The sequence below is a fragment of the Glandiceps talaboti genome, chromosome 22 (genome assembly GCF_964340395.1).
Source record: "Glandiceps talaboti chromosome 22, keGlaTala1.1, whole genome shotgun sequence".
In the NCBI taxonomy this organism is placed as follows: domain Eukaryota; kingdom Metazoa; phylum Hemichordata; class Enteropneusta; family Spengelidae; genus Glandiceps; species Glandiceps talaboti.
Genome location: NC_135570.1, coordinates 8,180,274 through 8,201,882, shown reverse-complemented (window position 1 = coordinate 8,201,882; position 21,609 = coordinate 8,180,274). Strand labels below are relative to the sequence as shown.

The following is a 21,609-nucleotide window of genomic DNA, read 5'->3' as shown; positions in this document are numbered from 1 at the left end:
ATAGTTATATTCACCATGGCTTTACGATAAATCACTGATAAGCTTTGACGACAATCAAATTTTAAGTGTTATGCGAGTTTATCACATTCAACTTTCCGAAACCGATAAAAACTTTGCGGAGATATTAATCCTGTCTGATTAAAGATTTGATGATAGTCGTTTATCAACACGTAGATATTGTTCTGTTTGGATAGTTCATACTTGCTTTGTATTCTTTTAACAACAAAAGAGATTTTGTTTTCTTTTGAGTTTATGTGACTTACCATATGTGCCCACTCGTTAACAGACCCATTGTCCTTTTGATCTATGTTTCTTCCGTTTAGTCGGGGTAAAAGTACATAATCATGCTATAAGTTCAAATGTCAAATCATTTATAAGTTCAGCAGTTAACTCACGTTGAAAGTTCAAAGTTGAAATCATGTTATAAGTTCAGAGGTTAACTACTATGAGTTAAAAGGGTAACTCACTCTGTAAGCTCAAAGGTGAAATCATGTCATAAGATCAAAGGTTAACTCTCTCACGTCTCAGGTTCAAAGGTTAACTTTCGTAATGTCAAAGGTCAATACATATTATAAGTTCAAAAGTTAACTCACGTTGCAAGTTCAAAGGTTAAATCACGTTGTTTTAAGGCCAACCACACAAGTAAAAGATTTTCCGTATTCTTGATACAAAGTGGTAAAACAAAACGTTTGACAGGAGATTATTCTTTCCTTTCAGCTTTTACAACTCTGTCAATGATCCAACTAAATATCCCAATCACTTCCAGAAGTTTATGAACTTCAACAGTTGATTTATTATTACTAATTAGCACATTTTCCAGTCAGTTTCAATATATGGAAATTTAAAGAAGTTACAAATCCCCCCCCCCCTCCAAAAAGGGGGGGAGGCGGCCTGACTAACTTTAGCAATTTTACAATTTAAATAACACTTTGATTCTATTCTCCATGCCTTTTATGACCGCACCTGTTGTGGTTAAGTTTTCGTTTTTAAAAAGTGCGATATAAAAACACTTAAAAACATTTACCCTTATCACAATGTCTTGTGCTACTTTTGAGAAAGTCCGACACATCAACGAAATCACCAATTCTTTGGGCGCCATCATTTCGATATTATCGATGGAAACAGCTTTTCACCTAAGGATACAGATTATCATGTATATGTGATCGATAAAGTGGGAGTCTGTTTTACTGCCCTATATTGCACATTTGCTCCAGTACCCGATTTAACAAAGGTCTTTGAAGATGCATTTCTATCAGATATAATATGTGAACGTATATGTCATGGGGCGCACAGAGCGTTGATATTGTGTTACAATATGATAAATTCTACCATTGAAGGCCGCTAGAAACCTGAAACAGAACGTCAAAACAAAAGATCTACCACCATTATTACATTCTATCGTTTGGCTCAACAACAATATTACCAACAGTTCTACATTTTATCGTCTGACTCAACACAAATCTCGCATAGAAATATGTATTGATATGTACCTCCCAAATGAGTCACTTTTTCACGACAAAAATTCCGAAACGTGGGTCGACGATTCATCTGAAAATTCCCTAATCATGGGGTCGATAACATGGGAAACGTCTCCATGCCACAGAAGTACCTTCACGGCATCAAAATAAAGGTGACTGACCGAATGATTGTGACTGGAAATTACTAACAATGTGTTATTGGATTATACATGTTTAGATGTTTTGAACTTGGGCCGCACAACCCCATCTGAAAATTTGAGGAGGTCCCCCCCCCTCCCCCATGCAACGCAGTGGTAATTATGTCATCTGTCATGAAATGGGACATCAGCATACATATCACATACATATCACAGTAAATATAGTGTGTGTAAACAAATTACTCAATTAGTCTATTAAATCAACAATTCTACAGACTCCATTGAACTACGATGAAACATGACCATACATTAATCGCTTGACTTTGAAGGATTGCTCAGAATAAATTTATGATTGAATCCTTTATCAGCTTCAGACCATTGTCAGCCATAAATCATGGCACTGAAGTAGACAACAGTATTATTACAAAACAAATAGAAGATTGGAATTTTACGGTTTTTGAATCATTTTAATAGCGTCATAAATTTAACAATATGATGATCAATTGTCTTGTTTTATATCCATGTCCAACAGACAGAAAACAAATCATTAGAGATAAATGAGACCACATGTGAAATCTACTAGTACTGTACGTTAGTCATATGTGAAATGTACAAGTACTGTACATTAGTCCACATGTGAAATATACAAGTACTGTACATTAGTCCACATGTGAAATATACAAGTACTGTACATTAGTCCACATGTGAAATATACAAGTACTGTACATTAGTCCACATGTGAAATATACAAGTACTGTACATTAGTCCACATGTGAATATACAAGTAGTGTACATTAGTCCACATGTGAAATATACACAAGTACTTTACATTAGTCCACATATGATATACACAAGTACTGTACATTAGTCCACATATGAAATATACAAGTACTGTACATTAGTCACATGTGAAATATACAAGTACTGTACATTAGTCCACATGGGAAATATACAAGTACTGTACATTAGTCCACATGTGAAATATACAAGTACTGTACATTAGTCCACATGTGAAATATACAAGTAGTGTACATTAGTCCACATGTGAAATATACAAGTAGTCTACATTAGTCCACATATGAAATATACAAGTACTGTACATTAGTCACATGTGAAATATACAAGTACTGTACATTAGTCAGATATTAAATATACAAGTACTTTACATAGTCCACATGTAAAATACAAGTACTGTACATTAGTCACATTAGTCCACATGGGAAATATACAAGTAGTGTACGTTAGTCCACTTGTGAAATATACAAGTAGTGTACATTCGTTCACATTTGAAACACACAATTACTGTACATTGCAACCGCGGTGCGAACTAAGTGAATTCTGTTCTACACAGCTGTGAAAAGATGTCGTACAATTTAATCGAATCCTCCCTTGCACTGTGTATTCGTATCAAAGCGAATCAATCAATAGCGCGAATCTAGGAATAAATATTAGGCTATCATATTAAACTGTTAAAGTTCTTTTCTTCCTGCACAAAAAGGACAGTCCAAATTGGCCTTTTCAAACTTCAAATTAAACAGAAACGTTTCTACAACTCAAGTAGAACTCTTTGTAATAATTCTGAACATTGAATTGGTATACAAATACTCTTTACCTTATCTTTTGTGTGGCTTGTAACGTCACAAAAGAATGCCATTGGCTCTTTCTTAGTTTAAATAGACTACAGAGAGATTTAGTGTCCCTTTTCCGTCAAGCAAACGTAATTGGTTTCTCACGCAATGTTACTAAAAATTGGAAATTCTTGATATTGCATCCGGTGTTTGTTCTTCGTGTCTCTACATATTTGTGTAAAACAAAAATATGAAATTTAGCGTATGGATATTTGAAACGTGATAATGGTTGAAATCATAAATTGTGTTTTTATTGTTAGATATCACTTTACAAATAATTAAATATAATTGAAGCTCTAGTAATTTTTACTTCTCGGTATTTTTTGTTAGTTTTAACCTATTAAAAATTTCACCTAATCATTGGGGATACTATGTACACTAAGTTGATACCCGTATGTAAACAATCATTCGACTGCTTTCAACAAATTGTGTGATGTCGATAGAATTTGATCACTGGGCAAAAATGAATGCTTCTGCACAGTAACGGTAATGAGCGACTAAGATTAATTATTGCTTTAATGTTAAGAACTTGGTGGAAATTTATTTTGTGTGTTTGAAAGTTATTCTATCAAGGAAAAAATTGCTAAAGAGCTTCATTTTCTCGAATGATAAGCACTTCAGGTGTATAGTGTGTTTACACTGTTTTTGTTGATGTCGATGTTTGTTTGTTTAAGTCCGATGAATAAATATATACTACCTCTCTTGAATTTCTGATTCATCCATTCATCATTTCCATTGACGTTAAAGAGGCATTTTTCTTTTCAAGCAATTTACAAATTAAGTTTAAGTAATAAAAAAATCGAGATCTTAATCCAATTGAAAGAAAAACTATAAAATTAATTTCCCAATTTATGGAAAAAGGTGCAAGCCTTTTAATACTGCAGACACATCTTAAAATACAATATACACACCACATGCTTGAAATGTAATAGGTTGTATGTTGATAACTTCTTTTGCTTAAACGTGGGGAAGTAATTTGTCAAGTGGCCTGTCATGCTATCCGCCTACAAGGCTGTCTATTTCCTTTACATTTGCAAATGAAGGCGATGTGACTGTTGTATATTTCAGCAGGAAATCAGATCACGAGTTATGGTCTGTTGTTCATTTCATCTAAGTGCTGAACCGGAAATTGACTCTTCCTTACTCTTTCGTTATAAAGAACATTTCGAGAGAGACACTTATAAATTCTGTACTTATAATAACATTTATACCCCCGGCTGTCATCATAAAATTGTACTCGGCAAGGAATCATACACGTTGAGAAGGGCTTCCACCTATAATTTGATTGAGTGGCTAGCGGAGATACAATTTCCGAATTTCAATATCAAAGTCCGAGTGTCCATCCTGCTTGGTGGGTTTACTAAGTAAGCTGAGTATTTCACATGTTTTGCATTATATTAGCAAGTGAATGAAAATAAATTATCGCCTGCTACGACATAGGAAATATTCTTGTGATTAAGTTGAAAGATGATGGAAGAGGGGGTGGCGTTATATACTACTGCAATGCTTGCAAGCAGGAGAGGGAAATAACTGACTTGATATTTGAACGTATTCTGTAGATATTTTCATTAACGAGATACAGAAAGTGTGCTAATATATGAAATTGTGGTTTGGACGCAGATGTGTGAACAAGAAATGTACATGGCAATACTAATTATGTATATGTTAATATCATTGATTGTTAATTCATACTCAAATTTTGCATTTCTTGTGGCATAAAATTAACTGAACTACATGTACGAAGTTATACTTTTATTTTGCCCTAAAACAGTCACATGCTTACTCTATTACGTCATCAATGTAATTTTATTGATCTATATTCCGCCATTGTGAAGTATATGATATTCCTGTTTGCAAACCATAAGTATAATATGTTTGCCAATAACGGTGTCCTTTCTGCCACTGCGAAAGTAAACTGCGTTTACGTGTTCATAATTGAAATGTAATAAAGGCACTGAAATGTAAGGGATGTCGTTATGCAAAGCTTTCGATAAATTTCATAATCCTGAGTCGTTATACAAAAGTCTTGAAGTGTGTGGCCTATGTGATATCAACAATTATTTTCAGAAATAACTCGAAAAAGTAAAGGCAGATACTGCATCGCAAAAATTAGATGTAGTTCGTTCAACATTTGATTAAAACAAAAAAAAAAGCATTTCTAAATTGAGTGCACATATAACAAGGTGCCTACTGAATACCAACAGACTAATTACAAACAAGCAAATTTAACTACACAGGTTAAATACTGTCTAATGTCGCCTACGTGCCGTGACTTCAAATCAGAAAAGCTGTAATTGGCCTTTGTTTCGATGTAAGACGAGCCACAAACCTTCAGATACACTATTTGTTAATTTGGCTTGTCTTAGATCATCTAGATGCAGTCATTGCCCTGAATAATGGAATCAGTGATTTTTTTAAAAGTTAAAAATGCCTCAACAGCGGAACGCTATTTATGAGCTCTATGATAAGCTAAACGGGCAAAACACAAGGGAAGCCCCTCTGCGTGTCTGCATTTCCTGTTCGTCGCCTAATTGAAAAGGACAGGAACTTTGCAGGAATAGGGTTATCATAATTGAGCTCACGTGGCTGCCACAGTCAGTGTAATCTCGTGCCTATCATCGCAACAGTCTAGAGGGCATTTATACACCGACCTTCTTCAGCTTAGGAGCAAGGAAAGATCACCATTGTACAGGTTTATCACGTTTTGAAGATTCGCTTCAAATTTTCAATCAAAAGTTTATTGGACACAACGCGGATATATGCTTTATTAGCCATAGAAACAATCCTGTTCGGAAGAACCATTTGAAAAAGTGTAAAGTATAAAGTATACTTCGCCACTGTTAATTAAATGAAGCATGGTAAACCGTTTAACCCTCGCTGTCCCTTATGATTGCCTATCCACACAAGACAATTATCTCGGCGCCGGGAATCTAATGCAATATTCCTCATCCGTGTGTGAAATAAAGCCGAGAGGATCCTTTTCTTATCGACAGGATGGAATTGTATCGACGGTGATTATGAATTTTTGTCAGTATACGCAGAAAATGGTATGTGTGACAGATCGTGTGACTGAAAACCACGCTTGGTTTTGCCTTAAACTTATATGCGACTCAGTATAAACTTGTGTACGATTTGGCCGCATCTTGAAAACCTAGAAGAGGCACTCATAACCTAAACCAATTAGGGATGCACATTTTTGTACGCAATGCCGACTCTAGTCACGTGACCTGGACAGGCCTCGTGGATGTATTGCGTAAAACACACTCAAACATATTATGTCTGCGATATACGTATCGTTTGCAAAAATCTATCACGTACTGGTCTTAAAATGTTTTTTACCAAAGCTGCTAAAACAACTCCGATCAAAGCATAGTAAAAATAAAACTGGAAACAAACACGAAAGCCCACCCAAAACGAAACTAAAGCAAAATAATGATAATATACATGTACAACACAACATACATGTTTGTTTGTCTTGCCTGTTTTACTTTCTATGGAACTTGTGTTTTACATTCAAAATACTTCCAGTATCCCTCCCAGACCTCATGAGTACTTCGCATCTCGATTTTTATCATCAATTGATTTACTTTTGCTGGTGTCAATCAATAATTTAGATTGTATTTTTAGCAACATCCGATATAAATTTGCCTACATCAATATTAATTATATTGTAATCATGTGTAAGATAGACGTATTTACCTAAAGTAGCGCCAGTAAATCATTTTTATATATTTCTGTCCTTCAGCTCCATGGTTCACTTTGACCTGTATAAAACATCAGTCTACCGTAGTGTCCAGAACTGCACCAACTATGAAATGGGATTGATTCCATCTTACTCAATTAAACTTAAACAAAAGAACGTAACATTAATGTTGATATTGTTGCAATAGCAGTTTCTTATACTATTCTGTCGCCTTTAGTGAGTCTTGTTCTTTTTGTAGGTAGATCATAGCCCCTAGAAAGGACAGACAGACAGACAGACAGACAGACAGACAGACAGACAGACAGACAGACAGACAGACAGACAGACAGACAACACACTCGCGCGTGTGCACACACACATACGCGTACGTAAGTACATACATACATACATACATACATACATACATACATACATACATACATACACACACACGCACGCACGCACGCACACACACACACACACACACACACATACATACATACATACATACATACATACATACATACATACATACATACATACATACATACATACATACATGCGTATTTTGAATTAAGATCTCCCGCCAATTATACTTATCATACTAAATATATCGATCTAATACAAACGTTGCCAGAAACCGCCAAAAATATTTTCAAATTTTCAGAGGCCTTGACTATTGTAGTCAGAAACAATCATTAATTATTTCAAAGTGTTGTGCCACATGCGTTTAAACGTTTGCCTTTTGGATTTGCTGACGTAGCAAATCAGTTACATATGCATGTGTTTCCTGACAATTACATTTTTTGTGAGTGGCACTCGGCTTTTTTGGTACTTCCCTGGGGATTTACAGAATTCACAAACTGTAGAAGAGAAATAGTACGATAATAACATAAACACACATCTGTTACTAAATTGTAAGGTAACGTTGCAACTTACATACAAGTTGTACGCTATCCATACTAGCGGTCTTACTTTTTCTCAACACAGCGTATAAACCTGTATTTAAGAGCAGTGCGTAGGGATCAATGTGAAACTGTACAACGGAACACATACAAAATGCTTCGAAAATGATGTTTTAACTAAGAAGGCAAGCTAGCTTGACGTCATAAAGTATCCCCAGTATGATTGTAATTTTTCTTGGAAAACAATGCGTCGTCTTATTGTATGCTTTACTTTCCAACATGGTACTGAGAGTCGATTGTTTTTATTTTGATTCATAACAGGCATTTACCCCTGTCGCAATCAACGTAAAAAGACGCAGCACTAACGTTTGTTGCAATAGTGTCTACTGTGACCTGGAAAATTACCTGCATCATGCCAAACACATGTTTAAATGTATATAGTGTCGGTCGACAACACGAGACGGTATGTGTTTACATGTCAACGATATATATTTGGTCTGAGTCGGCTTCAAGTTCGCATGAGAGTTCAAATGCCGATATTGCAAGTCGACTATTACATTTATGATTCTGTCAGTGGGATAGCAAACTTTATCCCATCGAAATATCGCGTAGTATCGTGTGGTCTGTTGATTTATTCGAGACTATATTGAATTGGGGCAGATTCACACGTTGGAGTTATTTCCATGACAATAGAGTAATTTGTGAATAAAGCTACCGTCAGTCCAACTACAATATTGGTGTACCAGATAGGACACATGGGTTTAAAAAAAGCAAGTCCCTTTGTAATGTTTACCCGAAGCTATGATCGAACAATGGGAGAAGGTTTGTTACGAATCTGTCTATAGTTGTCTGTGTACAAATATACACTTGAATGTTAAGTGTACGATCGATCATTCTATTTTCATAATATGTAAGCGGACATAAGCTTATTAATGATTCGTGGCGTAGGGACATTTCCTGGTCATACAAACTTTTTCCAGAAATACCAAAGGATCAAACTCCTTACTTGTTGTTCACCAAAGTGGGGTATGCTTGTTATTATATCCAACCCACAAACCTCTATTTCATAGTTAACTTGTGTTTCCATGTGGACCATGGTTAAGTATCATCCGTTCTGAAAGTTGCGCATGCGCGTTAATTATTAGCAAAAATTAATGTGAACGTGTAGGAGTAGTCAGTCTTAAGGTATCCGTTATATACCAACGACCAAACTGTTTTGACTGGAGAAAAGGAATTCAAAGTTTAGTTTGTCTTTAATGAACAGCTACTCAACGTCTGTACGAAGAGCGACGTGAACAGGCAGTGTTTCTGGTGTTTGTATATGTATGACCTGTTTCAGCAATAAGGTAGGGGGCATACACAGCTAGTATTTAAATACATAACATGAATGGTCACACCAAAATAACCTTACAAGCTTTATCTCAGAATTTGTGTTGCGGTGTATAAAACTTACCGCAAAATTGAATGTTAATTTGCAGGTTAAAGCTTGACGGTTTTGGCGCCTTGTATTTATGTAAATTAACCGGCAAAATAACGTGTATATATGAATCGGTTATAATTATTGAATATGATTGTACAAATAATTTCATATTAATGCTGGCTGGAAAACGATTTTTGCGAGTTTTTAAAAATTTCCTCTATCGTGACAAACAAAATGCCAGTTTTCAATTAAAATGAGAATCAAATCTTTAGTCTGATATCAACGTGGTAATAACAGCAACGGTTTCTGTTACTGATATGCGTAACCACCCTACCTGTACGCCCAAAGGACGTAAAGTCTTTTAATTGCTTTCACATAAGAATTGTCCGATGACAGATGTTGGTACCATTAGTGATATGTTGTACTGTACTGTATGACAGATGCTTACGATCCACACTTTGCATGTCTTCCATTGCCGAAAGTGTAAATTCAAGGGAAAAGTCGTCTAGTTTGTTGCTTTCTTTCGTTATAAACTTTTTGTTCTTCATATTGATATTCATCGCATCGTATCTAAGGTAACGTTTCAACGAAATTCGAGTCCTAAGTGAAATCAATTTGTGTTAGCGTCAGTGTCTCTTGCCATGCAAGGCTTCGATGTCCCTTTAAAAACTAATTCTCCAGATTAGAAGGGCTTCATCGATTTCCTTTCCGACTATTTCGAAAATAGCTTCGCTGCTGCTTCTCCGCCCTGAAGTATCATGCCATGCCAACGTATTTGGTACGTAAAAATAGAGAGCTAATCAGAAACGGGACGACCACTGTTTAAGGGAACTGTTCTAATATTTCATTACCAGTGTAAACTATTACACTTGTCTTAAAACTACGAATACTTGAGTCTCATGTAATTATCCAAAAGTAAGGAATACAATGTTTTCTCCAGGATTATGTACCCGACAAGAGGAGATATTTCCAGACATTTGTTTTTACAGCGATTTAAAATGTAAAATTTTTGGTTGAATAGTATTGAGATGTAATTAAATGTGATGAATGACTTTGATATGTAAATACAATTCTGTGTCGTCATACCTAGAAATTGACGTTATTGGAGTTTTATCTATTTATTAAGTAAATCGTGTACCTTACACAGATTCCTGTAAAGATTAAGCCGTCCACAGTTTTGGCAATAAATCTTTTTTATGAGTCAAGATCTTGATACGTGTACATTTCCGGTTTAATTACACAATTTATTTTTTGAATGAAGGAGACATAAATATACACGTACTTGAGTTATGTAAATTTCAAGTTTATGAGTTCCTATAGGGATTTCTTCAATTAACGAATTCTTAAAGAACAAGGTTGAAAGTCAACACTTTAATAATGTAGAGAGGTGAATATGAATCTACATCAGAAAGCAAGTGTGATAGAAAAGATACAAACTGCTCCAAGGGGTCAGTGTTCAGGTCAGCTTTCCGCCAAAGCAGACAAGCTTCTGGCGATCTGTATAGCACATACTTTTACTTGAGGTTATGGCGTCCTGTGAGAGTTTTTTATAGGTTGGATTTAGTAGAGGGCACTTTGTAGCAATCTACTAAATGGCTCTCTGGTGATATAGATGAATGCGTAATCAATTGACTGCTGTTTAGTTAATGATTGGTTTCAGATGCCGGCAGTTGATAAATGTGCTAGTCATATTCAGCTTTTTATTCTATCAGTTGTCATGCTGCCATTTCACAGCCCTTCTACTGATGAGGCCCAATTATTAATGTAGACACAAAAACTTTTTCGTCGAACAACTTTTTTTTCCATTGCAAACATGGACGTAATACTAAAGTCTGTGTTTATTTTTATATGGAGAAAGGTTTAGGCGAAGAAAAACTGAGGGTGCATAGACATCGCTAGGGAGATGACTAAGGAAAGCGTTGACAAAGAGACACAAAATAGAAGAGAGAAGGGAGAGAAACAAGGAGAGACATAAGAGAAATTATTCTAAAATTACGATTTTTTATTCAATGTTCGTCTTTTGCAACTTGAAATATTTTGATCCGTTGAAATCGGAACGTAATTTGCCGATTATTTCTCTACATGTGTCCTATTTCTAATTATCCAGGGAACATCGCCGATTATATTTTCTGTACCACTATCGGTATATGTACGCCTCTGTCTTTTACATCTGTGTGTATGTATTGCCGTCTGCCTTACAATGTCGGTTACAATTCTACCGTGTGTTTGTTTCATTTTTTCTCTTTGTTTAAGACCGTCTATCTTTTCAACGACATTTTCTCAGATAAATAACACATTCTGTATATGTACACAGAAAACTAGACTACTACAGCGAAACTCAAACGACATCCAATACTCTAACTGAGTTTCCGGTGATCTTAGTAATTTACTACGTTGAATATATCATCTTTTCATATTGTATAAACTCTGATTGGATGCACCTTTTGCAGTCGTTTATTGATTAATATGTCCACGTACTTGATCGCATTCAGAGTTTGCAATTGATCTGTACACAGTGAAACACGGACCTCGATGATTGATTAGGTTAATTCAATTTACTGACCGTCCTGTTAGGAAGGAGAAAAGCTTTTTACTTTGCAGTGTCTTTCTATCTTTCATCCTTTGATGCCTTCCATTTCGTTCAGTGTACAGTAATCCCCGGTAAAACTGTAGGCTTAACGCTTCAAATGGCTTGCCTTCTTGATGATGGTTTGATATTGCGTTCTACGGCTAGAACAAGCGTGAAGAAAGGGAAGGGGACTTGTCATATTGACGGCAATACAGATAGGGTCCGCGCGAAAGGGATCCTGTTTTTTTAGAATTTTGACATGCTGAGGTTTGAGAAAGGTTATACTTTCAAGTTCAGACTTAACATAGTGTTTTTTCTTTATCATGGTTACAGATAAAATCTGAGTTCTGCTGAATGATTCTAAGTAATTGTAACAATATTTCTTTTGAGACAAGGTTCCAAAACCACAGTGCAACAACAACATCATGGCCATGTACCAACATACCAGATATTGGTATGAGAAAAGGTCACCTTTTTTCCACAAAATGTGATATGACAACACTTTGGGTTTAGAGATCTGATGGTGACTTCCTTAAAATTACCCCATGGTGTTCAACCCCGGCTAAACCGTAACACGGATCTACTTCGCCACACAAAGTCCCCAAACTATGCACCTCCGTAAAATCCAATCCACGATTTCAAAAGATATCGATCAACTAAACTGTAACATCTTAGATTGTTCAATCTGTAAACTTCAACATCTTATGAGTTAGCAGAATTTCTCATTAGTGAGCAACATACTAATCGCCCGCACCTGCAGTACAGGCAAAGAGAAATCGATCCACATGCAACTATTTGCTTGGAGCACAATTAAACTGTGCGATTATGAACATCCTTTCGGCTAGCTCGTGTTTGGTATTTGAGAGCCATCAGTGTACATTCATTATTCACTTCGACTAATCAGCAAGTATTGAGAGTCAGGGATTGATTCAGTAGTACATAATATCTTCCGGTGAGTGACAATAGAATGTTGTACATTATAAACCGACCGCAGAGATGCTGACCACAATAGAAAAACGATCTGGGGTATTGTGTAAAACACAACTCGCAAATATGCACGGTACCGTAGAAGTATTTTTTCAACTTCTTGGTACATTCGAATATTTTATCTAAAACCTGCATGAACGTCTCATCAGTCACAACAGATTAAACCTTGTTGAAGATAAATTCGTCTTATTCTACTTCCTAATATGCATAATTATGTTGCCATGGTGATGATAAATTACCATCAAGGTTCAATGTCTCGATAAAGTAACTGTCTATCAAGTTAACAATTATTGTAAAATCTAATAGGTGTCTGAGGTAGAAGGTCTTTTTAATTCTGGTTCTACTCGCCAACTCAATTTTACCCTAAGCTTATTTTAGAAACTGTAGTTCAAAAATAGTCTACTGCTCGCCATTTGCTCCCCCACTTCCTTCAACAGAATGTACGGAGTAAACTGCATTCAAAAATAGTATGGGGTTAAGTGTTCTACAGTAGGTTATTTTACTAAACGAAGCACCAACTACAAAATTTGTTTCCACAAAAAAATATATAATAAGTCAGCCAGCTATATTGATTAGCAATTGTTTGCCGATTTGCCTAATTTCTGCATAAGCAACTATATATATTATGGACTTTAGATTCTCAACTTGAATATGTCGAGTCAGAGTTATATTTGTGTCCAAAAATTTGTAAACCATGGTATTGTGTCCGTGTGTATATAATTGCCGCATCAGAAACTGTGTTTGGATGGCATATTTGTATGTGAGACCTCTATAAACGCTCCTTAACCGTTATTTCCTGTTAAATGTTGATCTAATTAGCAATATAAGCAGCTGCATAGAGTACGTGTACGTTTTATGCATAAATGCTGAATTAAACATACCACAGAAAATACAAAGCAAGCTAATTAGCGACAAAAACACAGCATTAATGGACAACGTATGCTTATGGTAACGTGTTTATGTATGTATGTATGTATGTATGTATGTATGTATGTATGTATGTATGCATGTATGTATGTATGTATGTATGTATGTATGTGTGTATGTGTGTATGTATGTATGTATGTATGTATTTATGTATAATATGTATGTATGTATACGTGTGTGTATGTGTGTACGTGTATGTACATGTGTGCGTAAGTGTGTGTGTGTGTGTGTGTGTGTGTGTGTGTGTGTGTGTGTGGATGTATACATGTGAGTAGGTATGTTTCTCCAAATGTATGGAGGTTGACAATGATTGATAGCAAGCAATTTAGTTTTTTTTCAGGCAATTGAGTTCAATAACAGAAAAAGCTCTATATAAAGTCATTTATCAGAATGAATACATGGAAGGCTTGGATGTAAACATCATGTGTATTTATGACTTGTCTATTGGAGAATCGGAGAGTAGTTCAATCGTCGACAAGAATAGGGCAACACCTTTACGTGCCATGCATTCAAAAACCAAAGGAGAGTATCATTTTCTTAACGCACGATTACACATGATTGAAAGTGATACCAGATCAGTTATATATCCGCCACACTCGTTTTGGTTAACGTATAAATCCACTGAGTAAACCTCAGCATTGATGCGTACAACGGGTGAACCTTTCATTTTCAAAATAATCACTTTCATGTCTATTCGTTAGATAGGATAGCATAGTGCTAAAACGAACTGCCAGGATCGTGCCCATCTGAACCTGCTAAAGTAGCTTGACTGTGTTTTAGCAGACAGTCACTTATTTATTCTTAATGGAAACATCTAAACAGGCATATAAAGCATGCTACTTAAGATTTACTTTTCAAGTTTCTATGACAACGTTCCATCACGAATTAACAGAGGGTCTCCATCAAGCACGAATGTTTGAATCGTCTCAGCTAAAGATCTCGCAATTAGAGTTCGTCTATTCAAGGAAGGTTTTCTCTTTTCAATTACTCAGGCTATGCGGAATAGTGTACAGATTTGCGGTCTTAAACAAAAGGTAACATTAGCTCCGAGTGACTTAAGTGCCTTTAGGCTTTTTATGCTCCTTGAGTCCTTCGATTTTGTGTGTACAACACTGACATGACATGGGGACAGGTATGAAGACGTCGTGTTAATTTTCAATCAAAAGTCTTCTCCTTAAAATGTTATCAATCAGACAATAGTCTACCGAATTCATACTTTCTCACTCAACAGTTGCAAATGTGATTAAAAGGGGAAAGGCCTTTTCGTCTCTTGATGAAATGAACATCGAAATATTGTTGGCATTGCTTCATTTCCGGATAAGGTGGACAGTTCTGTCGTAAAAGCTAAAGTTCTATGAAATGGAATTGACATCAACGTAGTATAGCTGTTGGAATTAAATTTTTTTAACTTTTCCTGTTACTTTGTTCAAGCAAACTCAATTCCATTCTAAGTTAAAATCAAGAAAAACCAGGCTGAGGGTCACTGAACAGTTTTTTTTTTAATTAAACTCAAACTGATATCAAAAATAAGCCACTTTAGAATCCAATATGGCCGCCGAATACTTCCTTACCTATATGGAGTACAACAGATTGTCGGTTTCTTTGACAAAATATTGACGGTGAACCATTTATCATTTCAAAAGGACCAGGAACAAGCTTTCATATAGTAAAGTTAAGAGAGATTTTTGATTTTAAGGGAAACTAGTCTCTGAGACACATTGTACCTTAAGCATGTAATAGTACGTATACGTCCTACAATCTGTGTATTATAGATATATCTGGTGATGTTTCCTACACTAGATTGCTGCTTTTTGTTTCCTAGTATGTTTGAAAATGGTCAAAGAGTAGCCCACTGAAGGCCTAGTAGTTCAGTTTAAAGAGATGGATAGAGAAGTTGACACAGATTATGTGACTACCTATATGATTGAAACCCTGGATTTTGTACAGCGAAGATATTGAAACTTTCATTACCCCCATTAAATATTCTTTAGAGAATGAACTTGACTTTACAGTTGCCAAGACGTGCATTTATGAAGGGACAACTTTTGAATAGGTTTCCTCACTCTTATATAATGATATTAAAAAATCGCAAATTTGGAAAACCTTTCCTCACTCCTGATAAATAAAACTTTATTAGTGAATTTAATTTTTAGGTAAAATTACCTAATACATTCTTTTTTCCATATACTAGTATATAAAAGTTGTTAACATTACCACAGCCAGATTTTATGCAGTTTGAAGACCTTTTCTTTAATCAATATGGTTACAGTACGTTTGTCTGATACAACATCAGCAGTTTTCAACACTTATAAATAATATCACTTAAACATGTTGACTATTAAAGTTTTACTCATGTCAAAATTTTCGTGCAAGGCTTGATTTATTGGATTTATTAAAATGTAACAAAGTGCCTTGGTATATTTCAAAACAATTAAGATATATGGATGGGTGTGAAAATATTGGTGATAAAATGAACAGTTACTGTTCCTGATAAGAACTGTTTGGCACAGTATACAATTGTTCAATTAAACAAAACTCTATAGCTCGCATAGATGTCGCCATGTATTTTACCGCCTGTAATATCCTGATTCCGGTTGTGAACTAAATGAGTTTGCCTTCCAGGTTGTTGGTATTTTAAATAGCAATTATGGTGGGAAGGCGACATGTTTCCGGGAAGTGGGTCCTTAAATGTTCTTTTAATATTGTATGAGACCTATGAAGAACAGGCTGTATATTTTAGTTCATCTACCATGAAGGGGTAGTTGCACACACAGAGAATAAAGTCAGTGAATAATCAACATACATATTTGAAGTAACATACATCACATTGACAGTGTTTTAGTACTGTACATCAACTCGTGGGCATGACGGTATGTATGTATGTATGTATGTATGTATGTATGTATGTATGTATGTATGTATGTATGTATGCATGCATGTGTGTGTATGTATGTATGTATGTATGCATGCATGCATGTGTGTGTGTATCAATGTATCCATGTATATATGTATGTATCTATATTATGTATGTATCTATGTATGCGTACATGTGTACATACATACATATCTACATACATACACACGCACACACACACATACATACATACATACATACATACATACAGACAGACAGACAGACAGACAGACAGACAGACAGACACACACACACACACACACACACACACACACACACACACACACACACACACACACATACGTACGTACGTACGTACGTACGTACGTACGTACGTACATACATACATACATACGGCTTCAGTCTCTCAGAATATTTTATCACATCTCAATTGATCATTCATTGGATTTCAAGCATTTGACATACACGCTTGGAATAATTTAGTTATAACAACATTATTACGTGTCTTACTTATGTTTATGTTGCATGCAGCTAAATGTTTAATGGTCTCATTTCTCAATAACAATATGTTACTTTCTTGACGTTCCTGTCTACTTCACTTAGTCAATACGATCGTTGTATTTTATTACAGGGAATGCACTTCGTTGCCCACGTGATCGCTTTTACCTTGTCACTTTATTTCACACGCAAAGTGGAAATTCCTAGACCCATTTTGTCATCTGTGCGCTTACATACATTGATGTATTACTGTGCACATGTTGTTTTAAAACTAACCTAACAGAGCAGCTTAATCAACTGCGACTTCAAACCAGGTATCCGTCACCAGTAGTCACTACGTCTGGTTTGTTCTCCATATAAGATAAGTTCCCCTCTGTTTTGTCAAGTATCAAAGTTAAACGAACCGAGACAAAAGACGATATTAGGAAATCAATTTTAGACTTAATTCCGATGATTATTCTGTTTGATTACAAGATAGGGCATAGACAATTAAGGTTTGGCCCGATGTCAAGTAGTCTTTTACGGCTCGTGATTTAAACAAGAATTCAAAGTACATTAAGGAGTGTGCCGACGTGACTTAATCTTATGTGGATAACGCAGGATGTGGACTGCTGTGATCGGTGCCTGGTCTTAATATCTTCATCTAAACATCCAAACAGTAAAAAACAAATTTGGCTGACATGGAACTTTTCTTTCTCTTCCAAGGAAACCCTGGACTGTTTGGTTGAAAGATTGATACCGACCCTGTTTATGCAGTAAAAGAAGAGTACATTATTTGGAAAGTATTTGCCTTAACTTTTGAGACAGAGGGGAAACGATTTACAATATGGCGGTTCTAGGAATTTCCACAGAAAGTGTGAGAGATCACTGGCAAGCATTTTTAGAAAAAGTTCGCTACCCCGAAACGCAACGCAAAATCGTTCTAGTCATAGTATGTATAGCTTTACTCTTGGATAATATGCTTTATATGGTCATAGTGCCAATCATACCAAATTATCTCCGAAAAATCAATACATGGGACACGATAGAAACTGTATATCAACTGAACACAACTTTTAACTGGTCTCTAGTCAATGGATCGGGACCTACTGCCACAACAGTCCAGTACCAAAACGAGGACGTTTCAATAGGGATACTCTTTGCATCAAAAGCGATCGTTCAGCTTCTAACTAATCCCTTTTCCGGGACAATTATAGATAGAATTGGTTACGATATCCCAATGCTCATCGGACTTATTGTTATGTTCTTTGCAACTGCTGTTTTTGCCTTTGGTGAGAGCTACACTCTGTTATTCATAGCACGTAGTCTTCAGGGAGTCGGTTCTGCCTTTGCTGACACTTCGGGACTTGCTATGATCGCTGATAATTTTCAAGAAGAATCTGCACGTAGTAAAGCTTTGGGAATCGCCCTAGCTTTCATCTCATTTGGTTGTCTGGTTGCACCACCATTTGGAGGGATTCTCTACCAGTTCGCCGGAAAGCAGGTTCCATTTCTCATTCTTGCGACGATATCACTATGTGATGGACTCATGCTGATGTTCGTTATCAAACCCTACAGTGAAAAGCGAGGGCAGATGCCTAAAGGAACACCCATCTACAAACTTATGATTGATCCTTACATTGCCACATGTGCAGGAGCATTAGCTGTCGCCAATGTTTCCTTGGCTTTCATCGAGCCAACCATCGGGATTTGGATGAGGGACACCATGGCGTCCCCAAGCTGGCAACAGGGCGTTATATGGCTACCTGCTTTTGTACCGCATGTGCTTGGTGTCATTCTGACTGTAAAATTAGCAACGAACTACCCACATTACCAATGGATATACGCAGCCTTAGGACTTTTCATCATTGGTGCTTTTACAATAGTGGTCCCGTTCTCACAATCATTCGGTGTTCTCGTCATTCCTCTATGTGGAATATGCTTTGGAATAGCATTAATCGACACGGCTCTTCTACCTACGCTGGGCTTCCTTGTCGATGTCCGTCACGTTTCTGTTTACGGCTCCGTTTATGCCATAGCTGATATTTCCTACTGCTTAGCATATGCATTCGGTCCAATTCTAGCTGGAGAAATCGTAAGAGGAATAGGCTTCATGTGGCTGAATATAATAATTGGTCTAATCTCCATACTGTACTGTCCCTTTTTGCTAATACTCAGAAAAGTCTATGATATGAAGCCTCAGATGTTTGAGGACACGGTACTTTTAACGGATGAGCCTCCTAAGGGACTCTATCGCACTGTCAAAGCACAACAAAAAGCAGAGTTCGGCGATGGACTACGTCAACCTCCTGGTAATGTGATCAGAATGAACGGCTCTATAAATGACCCAGTTACGAGTGATTCCGAGGAAGAAGCCGATTCTTCCCCGAGCCCAAGACAGAAAGTTCACGTCAGAAGAGTCCGCAATGATGAATATGGTGCACTTTTTGATGATTAATCAATAATTCGTCATGAACAATATTGTCCAAATTCTGCCAAAATCGAATAAAATTACTATGTCCAGTATAATTAGTAACTCAGTCGTTAATTTGTTTTGAGTACCTTTACGGCTACCGTAGCCTAGTCAGCCGTCTTTAAAATGTTATAATATTTTTATCACATCTTTAGTTATTGCATGTTATTTTACCGGCACTGTTTGTTAGTCATCATAGCAACAACAAAAACGTGTATGTAATGATTGCTATTGTTTTCATTGTGAAGATTACCAGCTGTCTGTCGTCACATCACATATGAATATTCATATTGTATAAATATGTATACTATTTTAGTTTTTACATATACAATTGTTCTCATTGCACTCACTTTTACTTTGAAAATGACGTGATCATAGACTTTCTTTGACAAATATCTCCATTAAACTTTGCTTCGGACAGAATAAACATCTAGATTTTATCGAAATAATTGCAAAGTCAACTAGGGGATTGTTTTGGCGTTTTGAACTGACAGCCTACAACTTGTAATAGTTCAATTTCTTTAATTTCCTTGTGGTATACGCATTGAATAGTGTAGTCTGTCAGATTCGACGTGTTGTTACGCCATATTAGCCTCCACTCTCTAACCCTAACCCTAACTCTCATAGAGTGGTTACTGATAGCTAGGGTAGTAAAACACGTCGTATTATACAGGCTATCAATAGTGCTATATGTCCACATGTAAGCGACTATGTATATGGGGGTCGTAACAGTTCATCAGTGAGGTGTGTCTTGTTTTAGAATAATAGTAGCTCTTACGAAGCCAGTCCTGTGTGCCTTCCTCCAGTCCTTCAGCCAACGGTTTAGAATTCTGCTTAGTGTTCTTTATCAGCATCCAAGATTATTTTTGGCTCATTGGTCAAGCACGCTCATCGTTAGCTATTGAACAGGTGGTAGTAAGATGTATACATAAATATATCTACAGAAACACCACTCTCAATAAAATTATTCGAAAGTATCATAACTTTTTTCCAACGTCTTCCTATGTTCAAAACCATCGAGCAAATGCATAGACCATTTCTTGATATTGTAGTATGCTATCTGTATTTTTATATATTCTCACTGTATGATCAATTTATTAGGTTTCCATGGTAGTTAATTATGTTGCCATTTGCTCATTTGCATTTATAGATCGTTTCCTTGCTGTTTGCAAGTGAAATTGTTGAACTTACCTAGTAACCCTAATTGTGATGTTTTAGTCCCCTTTTGTAGGTTTTTTTCTTTTAAAATGATACTTAGTAGTTTCAGTTACATTACATCAATAACGTTTAAGTACAGTATTGTGATTCAAAATGTCTTATCGAGCACATATATGAGTGTTCACATGTTTTAAACCTTCGTAAATATTCATCACAATAATTCGAATTCATGCTACTGGTGTGTTGATACAGGCAATACTACATCGCTACATAGACATTCTAAAAAGTGTCCGTTCTCTGCATTTAGGCTAGACTACACTCTGTTTACAACTACGACATGTTAGTTATGAAAATGCATTATATATGAAATAGTTTGGTATTGGTATGACGTTTCCAAAAACGGGAGAAAAACAATTTTTTTTAGATGCGTGCTATTCTTTTTCTTTCTTTCTTTTTGTTTTCTGTTTCTGTTTCTCCTATTTGCCGTACAAGTCTATTACTGTGTATAAATGAAATATCTTTAACGTCAATATCGTATTAACAGTCCAGCTCATACTCAACATGTATTGTATTCAAATGAAAAAATAATTTATCGTAGGTCCAAAGTCGTCTGCTGCACGTTCCCGCCATCTTTCTGTTTAAGCTTGTAACATAGACACTCTACGCCTAACATTTCACAGTTCCAACATTTCACAGGTCGACAAAGAGATCATGGTCGACCGAGCTGCAAATTTTACTGCAGTACCGGCCACATTATCGAATGCGTAGATCTGCACCGACAAGTCAGACAGTTTTAAGTAATTAGTGTATGGCTAGTGCATGCTTTCGTTCAATGTGGCCTGTACTGCGATTGAAATTCTATTGTTCGGTCGATAAGTCAATTTATCCACGTC

General features: G+C 36.1%; 1 protein-coding gene across 1 annotated transcript; it reads left to right on the top strand.

Moving 5' to 3' along the window:
• Window positions 1-17,932: 17,932 nt before the first annotated feature.
• Window positions 17,933-19,543, top strand: LOC144452292 (putative vesicular acetylcholine transporter-B). Its single transcript, XM_078143361.1, has one exon. It carries the CDS (start codon window positions 17,933-17,935, stop codon window positions 19,541-19,543), a length of 1,611 nt encoding a protein of 536 aa, XP_077999487.1.
• The last annotated feature ends 2,066 nt before the right edge of the window (window positions 19,544-21,609 follow it).